This window comes from Miniopterus schreibersii (assembly GCF_964146895.1).
Source record: "Miniopterus schreibersii genome assembly, chromosome: 1".
In the NCBI taxonomy this organism is placed as follows: domain Eukaryota; kingdom Metazoa; phylum Chordata; class Mammalia; order Chiroptera; family Miniopteridae; genus Miniopterus; species Miniopterus schreibersii.
In genome coordinates, this window is record NC_138101.1 from 12,969,238 (window position 1) to 12,994,564 (window position 25,327).

The 25,327-nt window shown below is 35.6% G+C and overlaps 1 protein-coding gene across 1 annotated transcript in view; it reads right to left on the reverse strand.

The window, feature by feature from the left end:
- DHX15 (DEAH-box helicase 15) overlaps positions 1–25,327 on the reverse strand; it is a 50,684-nt gene that overhangs the window by 21,282 nt on the left and 4,075 nt on the right. Inside the window, exons 2-5 of the mRNA XM_081135493.1 lie at positions 22,363–22,798; positions 17,617–17,810; positions 3,020–3,179; positions 1,497–1,715 (exon numbers count right to left, since the gene is read on the reverse strand). Coding sequence (XP_080991619.1) covers positions 1,497–1,715; positions 3,020–3,179; positions 17,617–17,810; positions 22,363–22,798 — 1,009 coding nt within the window. The remainder of the gene's footprint in view (positions 1–1,496; positions 1,716–3,019; positions 3,180–17,616; positions 17,811–22,362; positions 22,799–25,327) is intronic.

A 25,327-nucleotide genomic window follows, 5' to 3' on the forward strand; every position in this document is an offset into this window, starting at 1 on the left:
GCATTACTTGGAAGCTCATTAGGAATACAGAATCTCAGGCCCCACCTGACCTTTGAATCAGAATCTGCAAGATTTCTAAGTGATTGGCATGCTTATTAGTTTGAGGAGCATATTCTAGAAATTCACAAAGCCTATTAGAGCAAATGATAAACTCTAAGAAAAACCTTTCTTAAATGGCTTTATAAAAACTATTTTATCCAGGTATTTCCTGAACTTATGTAGGCACTTAAGAATTTCACAGCACACCTATAAACATCTTTTTGGAAACAAGTTTGGAAAAATGAGTTTGCTGCACCGGAGAATAAACTTTGTATCTTTTTTAAAAAAAGGTTTTTAAAAATTGATTATCAGAGCCCAGCTGGTGTGGCTAAGTGTCAACCATGAACCAAGAGGCCCCCTTCCATTCCTGGTCAGGGCACATGACCGGGTTTCAGGCTCCATCCCCAGTGGGGGCCTGCAGGAGGCACCTGGTCAATGTCTCCCTCTCATCGATGTTTCTCTCTCTATCACTTCTCCCGCCCTCTCTGAAATCAATAAAAACATATTTTGCTCAGCCAGTGTGGCTAAGTGGTGGAGCATCAACTTATGATTCAGGAGATCTCGGTTCGATTCCCGGTCAGGGCACATGCCCCAGGGGCTGCAGGTTTGGCCTCCTGCAGGGGGCGTTGCAGAAGGCAGCCAATCAATGACTCTTATCATTGATGTTTCTCTCTCTCCCTCTTCTTCCTCTCTCTGAAATCAATAAAAATATGTTAAAAATAATAAAAACTTTTTTTTTTTAATTGATTTTGAGAGAGAGGAAGGGGGTGGGGGAGAGAGAAACATTGATATGAGAGTAAAACATGGGTCAGCTGCCTCCTGCATGCCCCCTACTGAGGATCAAGCCCAAAACCCAAGCATGTGCCCTGACCAGGAATCGAACTGGCAACCTTGTGCACTGGATGATGCCCAACCAACTGAGCAACACCTGACAGGGCTAAAATTCGTATCTTAAAATGAGATAAATTCTAAGAAATTTCAGTGATTCCTTTCAATCCTCAATGAGCATGTGGAAGAAGACAAAAGCACTCACTGATGGTAGATGGGCACCTAAGTTATCTGCACTCACTCACAAGCTCAAATAACTACCATAATCTGATTTTATATCAGCTGTGATTAAATTGATACCTCAGCAAAACTGCAAATTACCACATATTACTGGACCACCCACGTCTCTCCAAAATTGAGACTAAATTGCCAAATCTTTGAATTCTAAAAGCACTTAACATTCTTAGGGTAATTAACTAGAACAAAAACACTAATGGTATAAAAGGGTATTCTTAGAGTGCATGGATTATATAAGGTTTATATTGTGATACACGAATACAATCATGTTGAAGAAAAATTTTAAACATTGAGACTTTAAAAAATGGTTAATATATGCCAAGTTCTTAAAAGTTGTTAGATATAGAAATAATACACCAATGGCTAAATAATGAAGCAAATAATGACAATACCTCTTGACCAGTTAAGAAAAGTAGAAGATCTCCCTCCTCTTCTTCACACATGTGAATCTGGATAACTGTTCGAATTGCTGCTTCAAGGTAATCTCTCTCTGGTTCAGGAGTATAAAAGATCTCAACAGGGTGTGTACGTCCAGGAATAGTTAAAAGAGGACAATTATCAAAATAAATCTGGAATTTTCCTGCATCTAGAGTAGCACTCATAACTATAACCTGGCAAAAAAAAAAAACAACACAAAAAAACAAACAAACAAAAAACAGTAAATTATCTGAAGTTGTCTTTAAGGATTCTTATGTAGTCTTAAAGAAAAACAAGTAATGTTTCCTGTTCTATATAGTGTATGTGTTATAAAAAATTCTACAAGTCTTCAAACTAATAAATTGTGATTAAAAACAACAAATACAGTAAGACAGAGCTATAGCAAGTTATTTACATTTAAAAAAATTAGAAATAAACCTGACACCCAATACATAGACTATATTATCTTCATGAAACAATACCTTAAGAACCAAAGTTTATAAAATTACATAATATATAAAAGGGGTTAGTAAAAGGTATCACTAATATGTATTATCATTACTGCTCCATTTACTAAAGAGAACACAAGAATCTTGCACATAGAGAAAAACAAAAAGAATCAATGGCAGATATAAACTTTGTCCCTTCTTCTAAATCCCCTTTTGATAAGCACGACTTCTTTAACAGATTCCTAAAATAAACATAGGTTTCTTTTTAAAGCCACAACTACAAAAGGTTGTTCAGGTCCAGGTCTGAGTAACTATGTAATTATAGTCCTTCTGTGTAAATCATACATTATATAACCCATTTAAAATCTACTTAAATAGAAGGCTCCTCCCTCCCCATAAAACATTCTAGAGTTCTTAATTTCTACTCTGACTTTCTCCCCAAAACTTCAATAGCTCATAAAGCTTCAACAATAATGGTAGCACTCATATAGTTCCTCAAATACATTCTTTAAAACATAATTTGGTTTTTGAAAGAAAAACATATGAAGATAAAAAAGAAAAAAAGAAACAGAACATTTAGTCAGTTTTAAACCCTTCTCAACATAGTAACACTAGTCAGAGTAAAATTGGTATAACAGAAAAACAATCAAAAAAGCACTAGGATAAACAAATTAATTTCTAAGAAGTGGGTTGTTTTGGGTATAGCTATTGCCCCTCCCAGCACTGCTGAGACAAGGACAATGATTTGACCCTTAGAGAAGACCTCTGTAACCTTTGGAGCAGAAGGGTTACAAAACTACCATATATTATAGATCATTAAACAACAGCTGGGTGGGTTAGAAATGAAAAAGATTTGGCTTAAAAATACATTACTCAAAAGTAGAAGTATAGTTAAAATCTAAAATGAAGACAAAGCAAAGTAGATTAGAAAGAAAACCATCAATGTGAGTACTCAGTGGTTGCTTCTCTTATAGTTACTGATCAGCACTGTGTTCCCTGTTTTTTATATGTACATTTTATAAATAAAATGAGTAAAGAAATTACTTCACCTTTAAATCTGATCTCTGTCTCACAACTTCTTTGAGAACACCCATGAGGATATCTGTAGCCAATGTCCTTTCATGAGCCTCATCGAGAATTATTACACCGTAACGCTCCAGGAGAGGATCATTCATAGCTTCACGAAGTAACATCCCATCAGTCATGTATCTATATTCACAAAGAACGTGGTTGGTAAAAGTTCATTTAGGAAATTTTAAAACTAAAACTTGCATAAAAATAAATACAAAAACATCAGATAAGTCAAAATTTACCCAAAACCTTTGCCCAAAAGTGCTCCTGTTTCATAATCATTTGCAAAATTAAGCTTGAAGAAAAAATTTTTAGAGTATATATCAAACAAGCTATACATTATCAGGCCTAGTCAAGTATTATTGCAATACTGAAATGCACTGAGAAAACAAGTCTGATTACAAAATATAATGATCACATGGTTTCACACAAATGCAAAAGCAAAATTCGAAGCATACAAATATTCAACCCGCGAAACTAAGAAACCATTCTAATGTAAGTTGCTTTAAAATGCCACATCATTATCACTAAAACATTACTATATGCAAATGTGCATTTCTTTTAAAAGCCTTAATAATTCTCCACTTGCACTACAGCAGACTCCTGGTTCAAAAGGCCTAAGAGAGCACACGAGTCTACTCTCTCTTTCCCCTACCCCACCCAATGCAATGAAACAATCATAAAGAAGCACAAAAAGGAATACATTCATGGAATGAGATGAAAAGCAGCATTAGTAATAAAGAAATGCAGACAAATATACATGGAAGAGCCATATGACACCAGCTAGATCAATGAACCAAAGAGAGGGAAACCAGGCTTAGGGATGGCTCAAGAGAAGTGAGCTAATATGGAATCCAGGCCCTACTTGAAGGGTGGTTTGCAGATTGGTTTTAAGGGTCAGCCACCTCCTGTCCATTCCATTCTGGCTATTACTGTCACTAATACAAAACAACTACTTTAGTTTGGCGCCTGGACAAAACAGTCTGCCTGCAAATGCTGAAGTCACAGCTCCTTCCTTTAAATACAAATCCATGATTTTATTTAGATTTAAAAGCAGTATAAAATCTGAAGTCATCACTTATGACTTCACTATTTTGGCTCTATTTTTCACAAATTAGTCTAACCTAATCTTTCACAGACCAACTTGACAGTCTTAGCTGATGCCATCTGTTGAAGCAGTAAGTTTAGCAAATTGACAATGTACAAAAGAAATGAATCCTCTTTATTTCAACTGAACACATTTCTGGAATCGACAAAGCATTATCCACAAGATTATTTTATATTAAAACCATGAAAGAAAAAAGTGTCAATTAAACTCTGACTCAATGCCTTAACAATAGTGTAGCACAGTGCATGAATCAGCTACATTACAGCCTCTAGTTGCTCTGAAATGTCTTTGATCTATTGCAGGACATTTGAAAATTTCTTCTGCCTCAGATGTTAGGTAATCGTTTTGCACATTGTCTCAATAGCAAAACATAATAGTTTTATCTACTTGTAACTTCCTTCGATTCACAACAAAGCTCTTGTCTGTTGCTTTGCAATTTGGTCACTCTTCCAACAACAAATATTTGCTTAAATACTATGAAACGTACAACCTGCTGTTCAGTTTCCAAGCCTACTTATTTCAATATGGAATGTTAGTGACATTTTTTAAGGCATTTTAATTAGCAAGTAACTTAATACATAGTTCCAAAACTGTACAATACTTAATTGAAGTGACAGATCAAGTTGAAGCATTCATAGGCAATGATGACCAAATTGCCAACAGTTTTTAAGACCCTCATAGATTGTAAAATGCATATAAATTTTGCATATTAAAAATGTGAGAAAAAGTCACAAATGATAAAGTATCAAACTTTTTAGCTTGAAAACTCCTTAAAACTTATTTTTAAAAAGCCACTATCTTTACTTTGATCTTTTACCTCTTCACATTCATCAAGCTTTAAACAATATAGAGGCATTCAAAAGCAAAGCTGACCCAAACACTCATTCTTTTACATTTTTCTAAGAGGGAAAATGTTACAAATAGCAGATTGTAAGTATTGTGAATTAGATTAATGGAGCTATTATTTGCCTTGTTTTATTAACAACTATGCATAAGCCTGAACCCTCTTACTTCTAGGTTCCAGAGACAGACTCCTGGATATTCCTCATTATTAATTTGATCATTACCCAGTGAGACCCAATTCCTTGAGATGCTACATTTATGTTCTACACCACCAGTTAATATGAGAAGACTGCCATTTATACAATAGAGCTTCAAGAAAAAGGAAATTTTTATAGTTGGAACATCTCTTGAAGATACAATCAAATTGATTGCTTTTACAGTGAAGAAAACAATTAGCAGGTAACCTTTCCAGGATCTCAAAACCCGTTAAACAGCTTACCAAGACTAAGTATCAGTGTACCAATTCCAATCTTGGGCCCCTCATATACTAACACTTTCTCCAAAGTCCCAGATAAATATATGTATGTATGTATGTGTGTGTGTGTGTGTAGCAAACGCTGGTAATTTGCTGTACTGCTAGATGCATGAACGCCTTTGCTAAAAAAAAAAAAAAAACACACAAGTGAAAAACAAAGTAACCTGACACAGTACAGAAAAGGCAGAGCCAAATACTGGTGGTCCCATAAAAACTGCAGCCATTTTCCTTTACTTAAGTAAACTTTTACTATGTTTTATAGAAGGAATGAAATATTTACCCAGGCTGAGGGGTGAGTCACAAGAATAGGGTATTACAATAATAAAATGGTGATATATAATTTTGAAGTTTCAGTAACGTAAACAAAAATTGCATAGGACAGAAGAAGTCTGCATTTCTCTGGGTACCCTATTATCCAGTGTTTTTCTAACTGTTTTAGGACAAGGACTCACTTAAAAAGTCATTTACATCACCTGGGAAGTGATTAGAAGTACAAAATTTGGGCCTCACCCCAGACCTACTTAATCAGAAATTTTGAAGGTGGGGCATAGCACTCTGCTCTAACAAGCTTTCATATGATTCTGATGCTTGCCAAAGTGTAAGAACTAGTCTAAATTAATTATGTTAAACAAGAGGTAGAAGAGGTAGATTAAGCAAGGTAGATGCTCAATAAATAAAATAAAAATCCTTGAAGTTACAAAGAGTTCATATTTCCAACCACAACTGTTTAATGAATAAAAGAAAATCAACCAAAAGAAACCCAGTGTGCTTAGTATCAACTTAGCTTATGTATTTTTGCAACGGGCACACACAAATGGCGTAATACAACTACAAGCCAACAGCCAGCCCTGACCCCAGTCAACATCACCAACTGTGATATAAATAAAGCATGGTAAAACATTATGTATTGCAAATGTGTTGTCTACAGTTTTTTGTTGTCTAGTTTTTTGTTTATATATTTTGAAACATCTCAGGTTGCCTGGTTCCTAAAAAATCATAAAGGAAAAAAGATCCACAGAAAATGTTTTCCAGAACGAATGCCATAAAATTTTTAAAGTAAACTATATATTATTCATAACTTTTAAAATGTCATTGGTTAATGTTCAAGTTATGAGTGATGAAAAAACTGTTTATGTCGGGAAGTAATCCCCAATAACTTAGTGCTATGTTATTTGGTGCAGTGCAGGGGTTGGGGGATGGGAGGGAGGGGGAGAGAGGAAGAGAGAAGGGGAGAGGGAGCACCTTCCTAAATTCCTCTCTAGAACCTCCCTCCTCCCCCCCCAAATGTCTGGTTGATTAAAGATGTTTAAAATACTGTAATACAAATATTACATTATTTTTAAAAATCTTGGGCAGGGCATGATGCACAATCCAATGTTTCAAAATAAGTTGCTGCTTTGGCCGGTGTGGCTAAGAAGTTAGAGCATCAAAGTGTTCAAAGTGTCACAGGTTCAATTCAGGCTGGGTCACGGAGCTTTCAGGAAGCAACCAATGGATCTGTCTCGCACATCAATGTCTGTCTGTCTCCCTCTCCCTCTAAAAAAATCAATATCCTTGGGTGAGGATTAACAGCAGCAACAAAAAAGAATGAAGAAAAATAAGTTGTTAATTATATACTTGTATAAAACTCAAGGTTTCTACACGGCATGAAGTACACGGGTGGGTAAAAGCAGGTTAGCAATAATAAACAATACAAGAATAAACTCTGTTTTGTGTACTCACAAGTGTAAACCTACTTCTGCCCACCTCTGTATCAGAAACAAAGCAAAGAAAAAGCAAACTGGACAAAAATTGCATCTTATATCCAGAATGCTAATTTTGTTAAAAGCTCCTACAAATCATTAAGAAAAAGGCCAACCAACGATAGAAAGAGAGGCAAAGAATATGAAGACATCAAATTTAATTAATCCTATAATACCGCATATTTTTTCAAATTTACCTTCACTAGTATTGGGGTGCATTTTAAATAGTACCTGACAAAATGATTGTCAACCAGGTGACAATGCTTCTGGAAAAAAGTCTCAAATTCCAAAATGAAATACAAAGGGCTCATAAACACACGTAAAGATGCTCAATTTCATACAAAAGAAATGCAAATTAAAGCCATAATGAGATTCCATTTTTCACTTGCAATACTGACAAAGATAAAAGAAGTTCCACAGCACAGTGTTGGCAAGGGTACAAAAACAGATGCCCATTTGCTCATTCCTTAGTGGTCAGAGTAGATAAAATCTCCATGGAGGGCAATCTGGCAACAGTTAATAAAAAAAAATAAAAAAAAAAAATTCAAACATACCCTCTGGACCAACTAATTTCATTTGTAGGAAACTCATTTTAGTTATACATCCGTGTACACATGAAAAAAAAGTGTGTGTACACGTTGTAAGGGTACGAAGGGCAGCAACAATTTTTAATAACAAAAACTGCAAATACGTGTGTCCACCAACAGAATTAGTTAAACTATGCAGCCATTAAAAAGAATGAGGCAACTTTATACTTACTGTTCTAGAACAATCCCCAAAATTCAATGTAAGTGAAACCAGTAGCTCTTTGTCCTTTTATTAAAGATTTTAAAATAGATTTTTAGAGAAGAGAGGAAGGGAGAAGGAGAGAGAGAACAATCAATGTGAGCAAAACATCCACTGGCTGCCTCCTGCACACCCCCCCACAGGGGATCCACGCCTCAACCAGGGCATGTGCCCCAATCAGGAACTGAACCTGCAACCTTTTGGTGCAGGGGAAGACACCCAACAGAGCAACACAGGCCAGGGCAGTAGTGGTATGTCTTGAAACAGCCCTGCTATAAACGCTAAAGTTAATTTGTTCTGAAAATCCCACTTATTAAGTGCTATTCCAACACTGTTAAAATTTGGTTACCTCTCAAAGTACAGGCATTATCCTGGATAACTAAATATGCTGATAAATAAAAACTGTGTTTCTAAATAATCCAAAACTTGCCTCAGCATGAACAAAAGAATTCTTAGTATCTGCTTCAAAGAGTATCTATTATAAATGACTGGCACTGTTTAATCTGTATAATTAGATTTACTGCTTTCCCTATTACCTAGGAGAGATTTACAAATACTTGCACAGAGATTTACATGGGGACATAAGGAATGAGGGTGGAAAGGAGTAACACATATACAGTGCTTAAGAAGGCATCTTTGTTGCAAGACAAGCATAGGTTTAAGTTCCTACTTTCTTAATTGTGTCCAACCTTGAACAAGGTCAGCTTTTCTAATGCTCCATTGTAAAATGAGAATATGGTGGCTAGTGTTTAAATCAAACAAAACAATGTATAGAAAGCACCTAGTATACCAACTTCCTGGCACTTGGAAAATATTCAATATGGTAAAATTCTACACTACACTCTTTCACCTAATAAGTTGAGATAACCTTACCCTCTATAAAACGTACGGTAGTATTATAGCTACGTTTCTGTCCCTACCAGTTGGACTAATTACATTTGACATGAAATAAACTCTTAGCACAAAAAATAGTTGCATGTACGTATCCTACGTTGTATGCTTCAGAAAAGTTTAAAAAAGATGAGTCTCACACACACACATAAGAATTATCAAATGGGTGAGGGTAACTATAAAAGAATGAAAGGGGTCTGAAATTCCAGATTTCCCAAAAGACTAAATTCTCTTGTTGAATTCCAGAAAAGCAACACCTGTGTATTTTACAAGTGTTATAAGTTCAAACTCCACCTTAAGAACTAGACATTTTGCTGGAGAGTGTGGCTCGGTGGTTGAGTGTCAGCCTATGATCCAAGAGATCAAGGTTTGATTCCAGGTCAGGGCACATGCCTGGGTTGAGGGCTTGATCCCAAGCAGGTGGCGTGCAGGAGGCAGCCAGTCAATGACTCATCACTGATGTTTTTCTCTCCCTCTCTCTGAAATCAATAAAAATATATTTTAAAAAAAAAAAGAATGAACAAACTAGACATTTTAGCTTGGCAGATGTAGCTCAGTTGGTTGGGCATCATCCCATGCACCAAGAGGTTAACGGTTTGATTCCCAGTCAGGGCACATGTCCAAGGCTGCAGCTTGATCCCAGATAGGGGGCATGCAGGAGGCAGTCAATTGATTGATCCTTCATCAGCAGATTTATAAAAAGCAAAAATAAAACATTTAAGGTTTGTATAAATTTTCTATTTACAACTAAGTTTTTAGATTAACCCACTACAGTCACATGAGTGCCTCTATTAAAGAAAGCCACCCACATTAAAATGCCTACACAAACCGGTTTGTATGTAGTAATTTCTTCAGTTACAACAGATTAAGACTTCTGAGAGATCACGACCAAACCAAAAGCAACAATTACTCTTTCATTTTCCCCCTGCACCATGTAACATATTTTTGTGTATAGCTACCAGTAAAATACTTTTTGAATGAGAACAGAACAAAGCTATAACAACTTTCACTTCTCAAGAACTATTTTAGAAGACAGACTATGTAGAATACAAAGAATTTTAAACCCATAGCTCTCTTCACTACTAAATATGGTGAGACTAAACACCCTAATCATCCTTCAATGTCAACACTATAAAATGGTTGATTACCAAAATAAGAAAAAACAATTTTAAACATGCTCACAGTGACTGCTATTGTCCTTATTCAATAACTACAGACAGAAGTCATCAAATTATCTTCCTTCATCAAAACAATTTCTTCCAATGTTACTTCTATACACCATATGTACAAAAAAAAATAATTTGATTATCTATTCTAAGTACACATGTCAGCTTAAAATAAAGTTTCTAGCCATTTTGGGATTCAAAATGTCTAGCACTATATTTCTCAATTATATAGTTCTATGAAGTTAAGACAATTTCACAAACCTGATCAATGTGAACACCACAGCTTAAAAAAACAATACATTTTGTAATTCAGTATTAAGATCTCCTCAAGGACAGCTTATATAAAACTCCTAGCACAATCTGAGTTTAGATTACTGTATAACCTTAACATTAATGTACAGTCATGCAGCGCATAATGTTACCAGACCACACCCGAGTGGCATACCATAGAAGCTATGTGTGTAGTAGGCTATACCAGGTAGGTTTGTGTAAGTACACTCTATGATGCTTGCACAACAAAATCATATAATGACATTTCCTGGAATGCACCCCTCTTCTTTAGCTGTGTTTAACTGTATATACATACGGTCAAGAGAAGAAGAAACTACTTTCTTGGGTATAAACAGGCTACTTCAGTGATAAAGAAAATTTATTCGGTTTGTTTCATGATAGCCTATTTCTAGAGAGTATTATGTTCTGCCCTTAGAGATTCAAAACAATTTATATTAGTTTTTCACACTCGACATGTGATACCGTAGGACTGGCTTTCAACTGTGCATCACGCTACATTCCTTTTCATGATGTCACCTTTAAAAAGCTGGACTCTTGCTATGATTAAAAAGTCAAGTACAGCTGACCCTTGAACAATATAGCTTTGAACTGTATGGGTCCACTTATACAGATATTTTCAATAAATACCTGTACTATTTTCCATCTGGGAGTCCACAGATGCAGAAGACCAATGATATACAGTGATCTACACCAACTGTTGCCATCTGTGGGAGGGAAGGGGTGGTGGTGGTGATCATGGAACCAATTACCTGTGGATACCTAAGGACAACTCAAGTTTTTGACATGGATGGGCATGATGGACCAGCCACCCTAAGCCTCATGTTGTTGAAGGGTCAGCTGTACAAGACAAAAATCAGTATAGAAAATAAAGGTGACAGTACCCATCTGATTCCAACACTTAAGACACTGCAGTGTTCAACTGGCACAGACATCACATTAGTAAACAACAGTAATTAAGAATGAAATTAAAATATTGCGGGATTTTTTTCTTTCAATTTAAGTGTGGCATTTGTTTAAAGGGCTATTAAGTTGTTAGAACATAAGTAAGTTGTTAGGACTGAACTATTAAATAAATGGAATTCTGAGTTATTTCTTTAGATCTAGGCTATTACAAAAAAAAATTACTCAGACATTAAGCATGCTGTAAACCAAGGCAGCATGGTAACTTCTACTGTATTTAAAATCTAATATTCCTATCAAAATCTCTCCATCCTTCTCAGCTCAGATAAAATGCCCTCTCTAACGCATGTGACACCCAAACTACAGTAATTGCTTCATAGCTTGTCTCCCGAATGAAGTCAGAGCCAGCGACACTAGCAACAGTTCCTTTATATATTTAATGTTCTTTTCATTGGGAAAGGGATAAACAAAGATTTATATAGGCTTTGGTTGAACGACATATTCCTAGCGAAACATTATAAACATTATACAGTATGAGGCAACACTAATCTTACCGTAATCACAATAGCACTATACACAGCATGAATCATTACAATGAGAACAAAGTAGTAGATATAAACAGTCACATGGTAAGGCACCATATAGTATTTTGAATAAATTGAAATCTGCAATGTTTTAATGCATTTCTACACCAAAAAAATGGGACAAAAAGCAGACAAAATATCAAAACCACATTTGCAATATGTATCACCTCATGATTCTTAGCCGAAGTGCTTAACATCAGCAGCCAAAGCACACAGCTTTATTTCTGCAAACAGCTAAAATATATTCGGTATGTGTTTCAGAGTTAGAAGAACAGAAAAAAAATTTTTCCCCCCAAAATATACTATCCATTCCTCAGATCTTCACAGGTTTTAAAGAAAATGTTTTACCATCCCAAGAGAATTTACAAAAAGCTAAGATCAATGTGTAGGTTGTTTTTAAAGACATTGGCACCATAAACAAAAGGCCTATAATTAATACCTTGCAGGGTGTAAGTATAAGCACAAAGGTCATATGTAATAATATATGCAGACATTTAGGAAATCAAGTTAGCTTTCTACAAATTAACAAAAGCCAATAGATTTCTAATTCTAGAGTGACAAGTGATTATTCTGATAAGAACTGCTTAAGTGGTGAATTAACATTTATTCTTTATTCCCAACACCTATTTCTAAATATCCAGCAAAACTGCCTTTATCTAACTTCAAGCCTACCATATAACAAATGCTCAATAATTAGTATATAATTGTTTGTATAATTAATGATCTCCAAAGTACCAGGCCTATTTCCACAGCTTACCTCCAGCCTTAAAAGAATACTTGGATTCATTCATCTATTTCATAGTGAGAAGTAATGTCAAGGTGTAATTCAAGTCAAAACCCTCAAACTGTAATTCAATTGTTGTGTTAAAAGGAACTTCACTAAATTGGTTTAATAAGCCCCTTTCTAATTAACTGGGATAACTGAGTTAACTGGTAATAGGATCCAATAATTTTTCACACTGGAAATCTACCACCACCAAGAGCAGCCGTAAGAGTAGCAATGTTGACTTAGCACTTGCTGGGTGACAGGAATTACTCTAAGGGCTGTATACAAATTAATATATTTGATCTCAGAACAACCCTATGAGAGTTATTATTAGCTCCATCTTCCAAAAAAGCACTAAGCACAGGGAAGTTCATTAATGTAGCCAAGATCACAGCTAATAAGTGGCAGAGCTGGCACACAACCAGGCACTGATTCGGAAGTCTGTGTTCTAGATCTATTTCCCTTTGATTCTCTTCTCAAGTATCTATTTTAAAATGAGATTGCTGTGTTGGACACACCACTCTGGAATCTCTATGTAGGTGTTATGCACTTGGTGCTTCAAACTGTTGTTTCCAGGGGCTCCAAAGAATCTCCTGTGGCAGCATCTGGTAAGTCCTCCCTAATGTCAACCTTGAAGATTCTGTACCAACCAGCTCCTAATCATAGCGTGTTGCCCTAGGCTCTTAGGTTTGTCAACTATTTTTTAATTCCTTTCATCTTCTTGCCTAGATTGGCTTTTGGAGATTAAAAAAATTCTACAAGTTTCAAATCCATATTGTGTTGAGTAGTATCTCTGTAGCTGATTTGTTCAAAACTTCTCTCCCTCAAGCTTTACAAGGGACTCATCACACCTTGAAACCCAAGACTATTCCTTTCTCACTGTCACTTAATTACAAATTTCTACCATGTCTTACTTATCATTAACACTTCTTGATTATCTAGAAGCTTGTCCTGAAGTCATATATAAAAACATGTGTCCTCCATGAGAGAGGTACAACACATTTTGCTTCATAAACATTAACCTAGATCGGGTCCTTAGCCTTTATGACAGATTCCAAAACTGAAATGAATCTGATATCCAAAAGCAAAAAATTCAAAAAAACCCCACAAATTATGTACACCAAATCACCCTGTCACTATACCCTCTCCACCAAGAGAAGTTTTAACAAATTAGGGAAAATGTCTTTCCATGAAAAATCTACCCTTTTTTCATGATTATGCTGAAAATTATCCCACAGTCTATATTATACTGGCAAATTTCACAGTTACCCCTTCCATTGTCCTGATTATTTTTTTAAAACAGAGCTGTGTACAAAGCAAGTACACAGACATAGACACAATTTCTGTTCCCAAAGGGTTTACACTCCAATTAGGCAAGAGAGAGATAGAAAAACCAATGTGTGATCACCCATACTGTCCAAAATTAGCCTATATCTCAAAAGGGATCTGGCATGGAGTGCTGACTTACATAAACCAAGTGGATACTTTAAATATACAGACATTGCCTTGTCAAAAAGATTATTTTTCCCTGGGGGGCGGGGGGAGAGGGGGAGCTGTTCTATCTACCTAGAAAGCTCTGTACCCACCCTGTAACACAAGGCTAGCCATTACTTTCTACTCAGGCCTTGACTTAAATTCAGCTCTCAAATTATGCTTTCATATAAACCCCAATGTTCTTTCAAAAGCCTAATGACAATTTGAAATTTTACATTTATTTTTTATTTGCTTTATGGAGACAAGAACCAGATTTACTTTTTACTACTGTACCTAGCACTGCCTGACATACAGGAGGTACTCAGTATTAACTAAATGACTAAGCATTACTTGTGTAAATTACTGGGTTCCCTCAATATCAAAAGAGATTAGTAATTTTGCAGCTAGGGGGGAAAAAAATCAAAAAGCATCACCTAAAATAACAGTGAAATTAATTATCAAATTAGCAACTTCAAATACTATGGTTTTTTCCAGAAGGTTCAAGACTACCCAACTATTTTATTACCTAAAGAATTATCAACTCCCTCCAAAAAAAAAGAAAAAAAAAAAAGAATTTCTTAAAAACTGTTACAACTCCAACTACAAAGTGCTTCTTAAAATCTGCTGCAGCCCTGCAGCCCAGCTGACATGGCTCAGCGGTTGAGTGCCAACCTATGATTGAGGAAATCCGAGGTTCGATTCCAGGTCAGGGCACATGCCTGGGTTGAGGGCTCCATCACTGGACAGGGACGTGCAGGAGGCAGCAGATCAATGACTCTCTCATCACTGATGTTTCTCTCTCTCTCCCTCTCTCTTCCTCTCTCTGAAATCAAGATTAAAAAAAAAGAAAAAAAAATTAATATCCACTGAAAAGCCTATCAACCTCTTCTTCCTTTAATATAAATGCATTAAAAATAAATTAAGGTATTTTCCTAAATAGTAACAAATCTGGCTGCTATCTTTCAAGTCTTGCTCTTGTTTAGCTACCTCACTGTGGGGTTTTTTGTTGTTTCATAATTTCCAAGATGGCAAAAGGAACACTTCAGGAAAAAAAGATAAGCCTAGACAAGCACATAACAAATGAAACCATTTAGCAGTGGTGATTTTGCAAACTAACTAGCATGCAGGGACAGGGTAGCTATTTAAGGTTAGCCTAACAGAGTGTGCACTAATTTATCCTAGACCCAATCCTCTGAAAATGATGCAATATTAGACCTAGAATCTAAAATTTATGTTAGTGTCCCAAACAATGAAGAAACTATCTTTGGAACCTTCATCTGTATAGAGATGACTTAAAGATAAACTAATTTAGCTAAAGTACTCTCAAACAAACTCATTTAAATAGCACATGATTATCGTCAACAATGAATCAAATAAGATAATGGTTAAATTCTGAGTACCTAAGGCAGAAACTTCAGAAATTAGTCTTCACCATCCTCCTCTGGTAAAAATTAAAAGCTTCACATAAACATTTAAAATCTATATATGAATATAGCTAATGGAGGGTGGGTACTGATAGTTGTCTGATGTATTCACTCTTCCTACCCAATTAACTATGTAGCTGACCCTCATTTAGTTAAGGCTTTAGCTGTTTTTGTTTGTTTTTTTAAAAATATATCTTTATTCATTTCAGAGTTTAGCTGTTTTTAACATCTGTGTTCTAAGATAGGAGTTGACAGATGACAATACAAAATATATCTAGGGATTCATAAAACAGTTTAATGGAGCATTACCATTAGTCAAAACCAGCATTAGACCTGTACTATTAAATAAGACTTAACATCACTTAAACGCAATACTAGGTTAGCTCTAGCTCTTCAGAAGATTCAAGAAGAAATTCCAATAACTATACCCTGTCTGGAGTAAATATTTTTTTAAGTTTAGTTGTAACCTCTGGAAACCATTCCCCCAAAAAAAGTCACAACGCCAAAACACTCTCATTTTGAGCTATCAAATATGTTACTTGTTACTCCCTAGTAACTGAACCAGAATCTTTCACAAGCTCACATCTTTTGAAAACCTACCACTTCACTCACACACATGCACACACACTCTCTCTCTGCCCCAATACTGAACATAACTTTCTCATCTCCCATGTTCCAAATTCTCTTCTCCCTGCTCCACTGTGGCTTACCAAGAAAAGTCCAGGGCATAGTGAGCCAAATGTCAGAGTATTCCTCCTAAAAATGAGTAAAATCTGCCCCTTTATTATCCTAAAGTCCTTGATATTATCCCATTTTAAAGTAATATAAAACCACAAGCTATCATTCTGTTCATGTAATTCTTTAGTCAATTACACTGTAATTATAACTGATCAATAATGTGATTATCACTAAAGATTTATTCAATGAAGATAAAGGTTTAAGCCAAAAACATGCCTCATAAAGTCACAGACAAGCTGATTTAAGTAAACACAAATTCAACTGCTATCAAAATGATACTGAAATCATTAACCTCAAGTTCTAATAAAATAAAATATATACAAAAAAAACTAAAAAATAATGACAAAACTTGATGAGTAGATGGGTATTTTGATTAAGAAAAAATTTCAAGTTGTGATATCAGTTACTATATTTTAAGACCTTATCTTTGAGAGATATACATTGAAATACTTACAGATGAAAGAGTATGATGTCTAGGATTTGCTTCAAATTATAAGAGAGGAAAAGGCTGGGATATGGATGAAACAAGACTGGCCATGGTTAAAGATGCACGACAAATACACTGAAGCTCATTATACTATTCTACTTCTGCATACATTAAACAATTTCTATCAGATATATTGTTTCCCTCATAACACTGTAGATAGTTCTGACATCAAAGACTCGCTGTTACTGCCCATGTAACGTTGTGTTCCAAAACTGTCTTTTAGAAACAATCTCTGGGGGAAGAGTACATGGTGACAAATCATTTTTAGAGAATGATTTAAATGTCAACTATATACAGAACAAACAGAAGCAATAAAAGGAAAAGATTTTTCAAAAGCATTACCATCAAGCAAAATATATCACAACTTGTGCAGAATGCAAGTGTAAGATGAAAACAAAAAATTTAAAAAACCCAAATAAAATGTTAGAAAGCTCAATATGGTAGTCAATCGTGTGCCATGCAACAATGAACAGGAATGAGGACTTTGAAGAGACTACAAGAGTATATTACAGAACAAGATTCCTCCTTTTAGCTCATAATATATGCGTGGTTAATAGCTGTATAATTAACATTAAAAGCCCTCTCCCTAAATAAGTCATATACCTTCCCACACAGTTACTTTCTAAAAGTAACTGTCCTCTACTAAAGTATGTCACTTTATTTTTCTATCACATTTACATGATCTAGCATTTCACCTAAGATTCAGCACCAACTAACTAAAATCTGACCTTTGAACTTCAATGTCTACTGAACATGTATTACTACCAAGAAACAGAAACCATAATAAAATGCTACCTATAAGTCGAAAATGCTACTCTGGACTATTCTAAATTTTGGTGACTTGAGACTCCACCAGGCAGAAAACTAAGAGAAAGTGTCCATTTTTAAAGATAGTACTTACTTAAGAATGGTTTTTGCACTACTGCAGTCTTCAAATCGAATGGAGTAACCAACTTCCTGGCCCAACATCACATCCATTTCATCAGCAACTCTCTGAGCCACACTCATTGCAGCCACTCTCCTGGGTTGAGTACAGGCAACTCCTCTCTTGGGTCCTGGTAATGATCGCATGTACTCCACACACCACTGTGGAATCTATCAAATAATTTCACATTTAAATTAATTCTACTCTGCCTGCATATCAGGTATATTTAACATAAAGTATTTTATCACGTTCTAATAATTGAACACAAAATTCAATTAGGCACACCACAAATTATTATTTATGACTCAAACTTATAAAAGAATGAGCACTCTAGGCCAAGGAAGGGTCATGCCTAACACTGACATGACATAATTGTACTCCTGAGTGGGCTAGGTCCACTGAGGCTTTGTTGAATATGCTCTACAGCAGGGGTGGGGAACATCCAGTCCCAGCCATATGAAATCATTTGTTCCAGCCCTGCCAAGGCAACCTCAGGCAGGACTCAAAATTCAATAAATCTAGGAGCTTTTTCCATAGCTAATTTTTAAGTTGATAATTTTATATGGCCCACGAATGATGTCATAAATATCCAAACGGCCCTTGGCAGAAAAAAGGTTCCCCACCCCTGCTCTTCAGTATCAATAGTTCCACCATTAACCAATTCTCATGCACTGGGGGAAAATCCAACTTAGGAAAAATTCTACTTAATAACAAAGGTTAGTTTCCAAAAATAAAAATAAAATTTAAAAAATCTAAGAAACTGTAACTTAAATTCCTATACAATTTGAGTTACAAAATGGAAGTGAAAATAGGAATCATATCCACTTGTAATTATATAGCTGTTATCTTTTAATTCAATTCAAATTTGCTTTATAGGTCAGCAGAATCTAGGAGAGGTATGCACAATAGCAACACCTTGGTACCATACCAAAAGTCAATTTTAGTCACTGTCATATAGATTCAACATGATGGGTCTCCATTAAAGCTTCCAAAAGCCTATCAGACTCTAATGCTTGAAAAGTACATGTGGGGGAATTTTTTTGGTAAAGAATACTGATTACTGTACTATTACTACATTTTAGTTAGGTTACTTCTGCAATTTTGGGATTTGTTGTCACTGACAAATATCTGAAGGAGGGAAGGGTGGTTACACTGCTTCTCTAGGAACACAACAATCCATATCTTTGAAGGATTTTAAATGAACAAAAATACTCAACTATAAGAGAAGTGGCTCTCTGGGTATGTAAACCCACAAGCCAAAAAGTTTAAGTGGTTGTCCAGCAAGGCTTTATTTATATCTTTATTTCAGTTAGCCTCTCACAAACACAAAATGCACCTTATAAGATCAAACAAACAAACAAACAAACAAAAAAACAAAAAAAAAACCCATTGGTCAATTAAAGCTATTTAAAATTAATTCCAAATTCTCAAGGCAAGAATGCTCACAGATTTTTTAATTCACTCCAGTGAAATGGATAGCTTTCTCCCACTTTAAAAACAAGATATAAACCATTTTGGCTAATTCAGAAGTTTTAAACTTCTGATCTCAGAAACTCTGCATTCTTCAAATAACTTAGCATGCCAAACTACTAATAGATATACTTTATTAGGAAATTAAAATGAAATAGTTAAAATATCAACTCCTAACAATAAAAACTCATCCTATGTTAACATAAACATTTTCTATGCAAGTACATTCTTACAAACCAAAAAAAATTTAGCAGAGTACACGGTTTTTACATTTTTGCTTATCTCTAATGTCTGGCCTAATAGAAGACAGCTGGATTCTTTTATCTGCTTCTATTTTGAATGTTTTGCAATGCTTTTGGTTTGTTTTTAAGTATATGAATAAAATCCCAGGAACTTAAGGACTTCCAAGGGTTCCCAGACAATACTTGGAGAACCGTTTAGTCAATCCATCTATTCATATTTCTAAAAATAGCATTCAGAAAGGAAGTAGGTCCTGAAATATGCAGGCTACTGGCTATTCACGCCAGAGATCAGATGTACTAAAACTATTTCTCTCTTTCAGTTCCTTCCCTCTCTCCATTTGCGGCCATCTTCCTAAAAACTGATCCTCAACCCTCTAGTTTTCTTGTTTTATACAGAGTTTTACACGTTATTCTTCTGACTTCTAATATTACCTATGTAATATAGCAAATGTCAATCCTAACTCTAGTTCCCACCCCCAACCTAGCAGTCATTTCCACTTGAAGAGTATTTTATTGGTATCCCAAATTCAACAAGTTCAAAACCAAAACTATTTCTCACCTTCCTCCAAATATTTATTAATTCCGCCCAGGCCCCCACTTAATAAAAGTTACACCCTAACTCCTAGCTATCCTTTATTCTCCACTCTACTACCCTATACAGAGTCGAAATTTTGTTATAATCTCCTACATAGTCTGTTATCAACATTCTTACCAGACAGGACGTTCTGTAAAAATCACTGTCATTCCCCTCCAATTAAAAAGCTCTGGTGGCTCCTCAATCCACAGCAAGATATATAAAGGCCCAACCTACTGCTCCAGTCTCATCTACCCCACCCCCTCTTCTTAAACATCCTATCTGTCCAGCGCACATAATGCTTTCCCTTCTCTAAACCTGTGCCCTTGCTCATACTGTCCCTTGGCTGAACTAGCTTTAATTTCTTACATATGGATAGCATATGTGCATATTAGGTTGCAATGTGAAACGTCTTTGCTGAGTCTCAGTCAAAAGTTAGTCATTACTTGGTTCGGTTTGGAGAATTTCATTTTTTTGATAGGCACAATAACAACCAAAAATAGCTGCCTACTCTTAATGGTTTTGAGTCAAGGTTTACTAAGAGTATGCCAAAAAGCATTTGGCTGAAATTCTCTATTTAACTGTTCAGTTTCCCCTCAAATCCCCTGTAATCCTAAGAATACAAATATTTGAAATATCCAAACAAGAAAAGTAACCCAAATAATCAAAAACCTCTTGTTCTGAGTTGACTGGACCCTCCTCTACACTAAATGCTACTACAGAAACTCATCTCTGAAGTAAAGTTAGCCATAGAAGACCACAGAATAGCAGTATGAAATAAATACAACTTTGGCCATGAGACAAAGGAAAAGTTAAATACTGAGCCCATCTAAATCTACTATGTAACCCAGGGAAATCCACTAAATCGCTCTAAGATTCTCATAAATCTAAGCTTCATTTTGCTCATCTGTAAAATGGTAACTAACAACTTCCTAGCAGAAATGTTGAAAAAATTATACAAAGTACACAGTGCTTGGCTTTACCCAATTAAATGGGTGCTGTTAATACTATGCAAATGAGATAAACTAGTTGAAATAATTATTAAAAATACTATATTAATAAGTTTTAGAGTTATGTCTTTTCATGTATTCAGTTCTTTAAATTTCCATCAGGTGGTAAAAATAAACCAACAGTTTCAGTTCCTAACATGGACACTAAGTCTTCCTTCCCTTAAAAAGAAAAATTATACTCACTATGGCTCAGACTTTAATAAAAGCTTCCTACTTTAATTGCTATTGTAGCCTTCAAAATGACTCCATGAAATACTCAAATTGATAGATTTGTGGCATATGTAACTTTTAAGGATAACTTGTATATGCAGTATGCTCAAATATAAACAAGTATCATAGGTACATTAACATGGAAAACAGGACAGGACAATAGGAATACAACATATTAATAACTTTAAGTAATCATTATTCATTTCAACACTTTCCTGAATTTTCCAAATTTCCTACAATGGCCAGCGACTGCTATTTGGGTAATCTCCAAGAAACTTTTAACTGATGGGTCGGGCTCCAGAGCATATGAAAATATGCTTAACCTCAGTCTTAGCAAGAAAATATGAATTAAAATTACACTAAAATACCATTTTTCACCTATCTTATTTGTAAAACTTCAAGTTCGGTAGTACACAGTAATGGTTTCCCACATATGCTCTCATGAGTACTCATGGAAAGGTAAACTGATATGTTACCTATAGAAAGCTATTTGGCTATATGTATCACAACTATACAAACAATCCTCTAACCCAGCAATTTCCACTTCTGGGAATTTATCCTACAGATGTACTTGCTCATGCAAAACCACCATTAGAAGCAGCTTAGATGTCAATTATATGGAACCAGCAAAAAATGCTCATCCATGTTTGAAAAATGTTCTGGATATATTACTAACAAGATACTAGTAAGTGTTTAGCTGTGTGTGCATGTGTGCTCCCACATGCGTGCATAGGGGATACCAACATGGACGGAGGTTCATGAGCAAATAGACTTTAGTTCTTCCATTTTAAAAACAGACAATATTCACAGGGTTCAAAACAATTACAAAAACAAAAAACAAACAAATCAAAACAAAGAAACAAGCAAAAACAAAAACTCCAAAGGTTCAGATCACTTCACCCAAGCACTGGAAAACAAACCTTAACCCTCAATTTTGTACTACCCCAGAGTTCAAGTGGGAGGGAGAGCATCACTCTGCCATCCTTAATATAATAGAATCAGAAAATAACAGCACTATTTTCCCCTACAAAAAACAGGTATTCCCTACTGGATTCCCACTCTTAAAGTCACTAAAAAGCATGAAACACCAAAGCAGCTATTCTTCAAGATGTCCTACCAGGCAGCGAACAATGAGAATGATCATGAGGATTAAATAAACATCGCTTAGTAAACTTAAACATTAATAAAACATGTAGTATGGTGTACAATAACTCACCTGTGTTGTCTTACCAGACCCAGTCTCACCAACCAGTACAAAGGACTGATGTCTAACCAGAATATCTGTAAACCTATCCTTGTATTCCCAAACAGGGAGCTGAAGCCGTTTCTTTAGAATATCATAGTATCGAGGAGTATGGGGTAAGTTGGTAAAAGGATTAATGCACTGTGGAAGTGATGTGTGTCCTGCATGTCCAGTGTGTGTTGAATGAGCAGAATGTGTCGAATGTGTTGAATGTGCTGAGTGGGTTGAGTGAGCTGAATGGGAAGCTTTTAAAGGTGGTAATCCAGCACTGATAAGCATAGCATTAGTGGAAGCTCGCAATTCCTTCTCCTTTTCTTTCTCTCTCTCCCGCTCTCTATCTCCTCTATCACGTTCTCGGTCCCGATCTTTAGACCGATCTTCACGATCCCGGTCACGATCTCGATCCTTCCTAAAAAAATAAAATAAAATTTAATTTTAAAAAATCAGAATTCAGATTCTGAGTTTTATGAAAAATGTTCACAGCAGTGTTATAGTCACAAAGAAAGTAAATGTCCAACCACCAAATGAATAAACTGAAATAAAATTCAATGAATTACGTTAAGTACCAGAATAAAAGAGAATTTATAAACAAGGATTCTCCATGCCTTACCCATAAACATCCTTCCCTTTTTTTCTATTGCCATTTTAATTCTTTATGCCTATGTTTCTTTCTTGCTTTTTAAAATTATTTTTAATCTTTATTATTGAAAATATTACAGATGTGCCCTTTTTACCCCCATTAATCCCCTCCACCCCGCATCCACCCCACCCCCAGGTCTTCCCCATACCAATGTCTGTGTCTATGGGTTATGCTTATAAACATATAATAAGTTCTTTGATTAATCTCTCCCCACCCACTCCCCTATCCCCACCTTCTCTCTGGGATCACTCAGTCTGTTCCATGCTTCTATATCTCTGGATCTATTTTGTTCATCAGTTTATTTTGTTTATTACATTCCACTTATGAGTGAGATCATGTTGTACTTGTCTTTCTCTGACTGGCTTATTTCACTTAGCATAATACTCACCAGTTCCCTCCATGCTGTCCCAATAGATAAGAGATCCTTTTTTTTTCCTACAGCTGCATAGTATTCCATGGTATAAATGTCCCTTTTTTTAATGATGTCTCAAATTCTGTTAAGGGACAGTCTCTTTTCACAACCTTTAGCCATCAGATAATGCAAGAACTCAGTCTTCTGAAAGTAAAATCCCTTCCTCCTTAGAAGTTAAATACTGAGGACAGGGTGGGGGAAAGGTAGAACCAAATCGGGGGGTGGGGGGGTGGGAGAAGGATGGCATCACAAACTTTCCTGGAGTTTCCTTCAAGTTATATAAAAAGGTATTTATTGCACTTAACATTATGTTCAAAATTTAGCAAGAATACTGTTTCTGGACACAAAGGCAATTCTACCTCACACTGTAATGAGTTAAAGGATTGTAAATGAATTTTCTTAAGTTATACTTCCCAGCACTTTTCAAATTTTGTTCAATAAGCATACATTGCTATATAAGAAAAACTGAAGCTAGAATACTTTTTATTCTTGTTTCACTTATTATTGCATGATAGCCTTAAAAGCAGTAGTGAAACACTGGAAATACTTTGTAAATCTATGCACACTTTGGTCATCCATAAACTGAAACATAGCCCATTAAAAACAAGCTTCGTTGCTTAAAAGTCTGCAGATGTGCACTATATTAAATTTAGGCCAATTTTAAGTAGTCAATTCCAGTATCTACTTCCAGTTACTACAGAAGATCCCTAACACAATAATAATTTTAAAATAAACTATGTTCATTCATTCCACTAATCAGTTTACTTCAGACAAGTCCTACAGCAAACTTGCCACAAGGTGTTTGGACCTAGACTTGAAATAGTCAAACATGGAGCTATGACACAAGCCACTAGAATGCCACTGCTCCTTATTCATAACACACAAGACATACAAATTCCCCACATCCCGATTACCAGAAGCTGAGTACAAAAGACCCTCCATTCTCTGTAACAGCACATCAGCTGGGTAACAGTAACTCCCCTTGGTAGAATACAGCTAAAATGCTAAACCCAACAGGAAGAAGGATGGTTCCCCAATTATAGAAATAAGCTAACTAATTACATTTGATTTTGTCCTTCCCAAAATATATAATTCTACTCCATAGGAATTTACTATGATAAATAGGTAAGAGAGAAAAGCCTTATTTTATACACACACACACACACACACACACACACACACACCTTCCCCATATACAATCACTATTACATATAGTCACATACATATGCCAATGCTCACCTTCTACAAAACCACAGAACATACAAGCTAGGATGAAAGTCTCTCATCCCACCTGGCATAAAGAGAAAGGAAATCAAAGGGAAAAAGGAAAACCTAATAAACACACAAACTGAAGTCTCACAATTCAACACTAGAGCTTCCTAGCCTATCTTTGAAACACATGCCATCAGTCATCCTTTCTTTGCTTCTTTCATTCTGCCTCTGGTCTAAGGTGCTCATTAATTAAATAAGTATTTATATTACCTCCAAATGTGAATGAGGAACAGTTTATAATAGAGTACATAGAAACATGCCCAGCAAAGGGAGAAGCACTGTAGCCACAAATGGTTCAAAGACTGGATATCTTTAAAAATCATAGAACATAAAAGAACCTTAAAGAACATCTGATCTAAATAAAAAGAGCTCATGTTTCTAGTACTCCGCAGGCTGGGGGGGGGGGGGGCACAAAACAGCAAAGTTTGGGGAACTTCTATACTTCTAGCACAGCACCAGCACTTAACATATGGACCAAACCTTTCTAGGGTATAAAATATGGCAGACGGAGAGTCATGGACAAAGTAAATTACATTATCACCTTGCTTTGTTACAGTAATACCTACACTAAGATGTTTTTCAAGAGCCTATGCAGCATAAAATACATTCTGAAG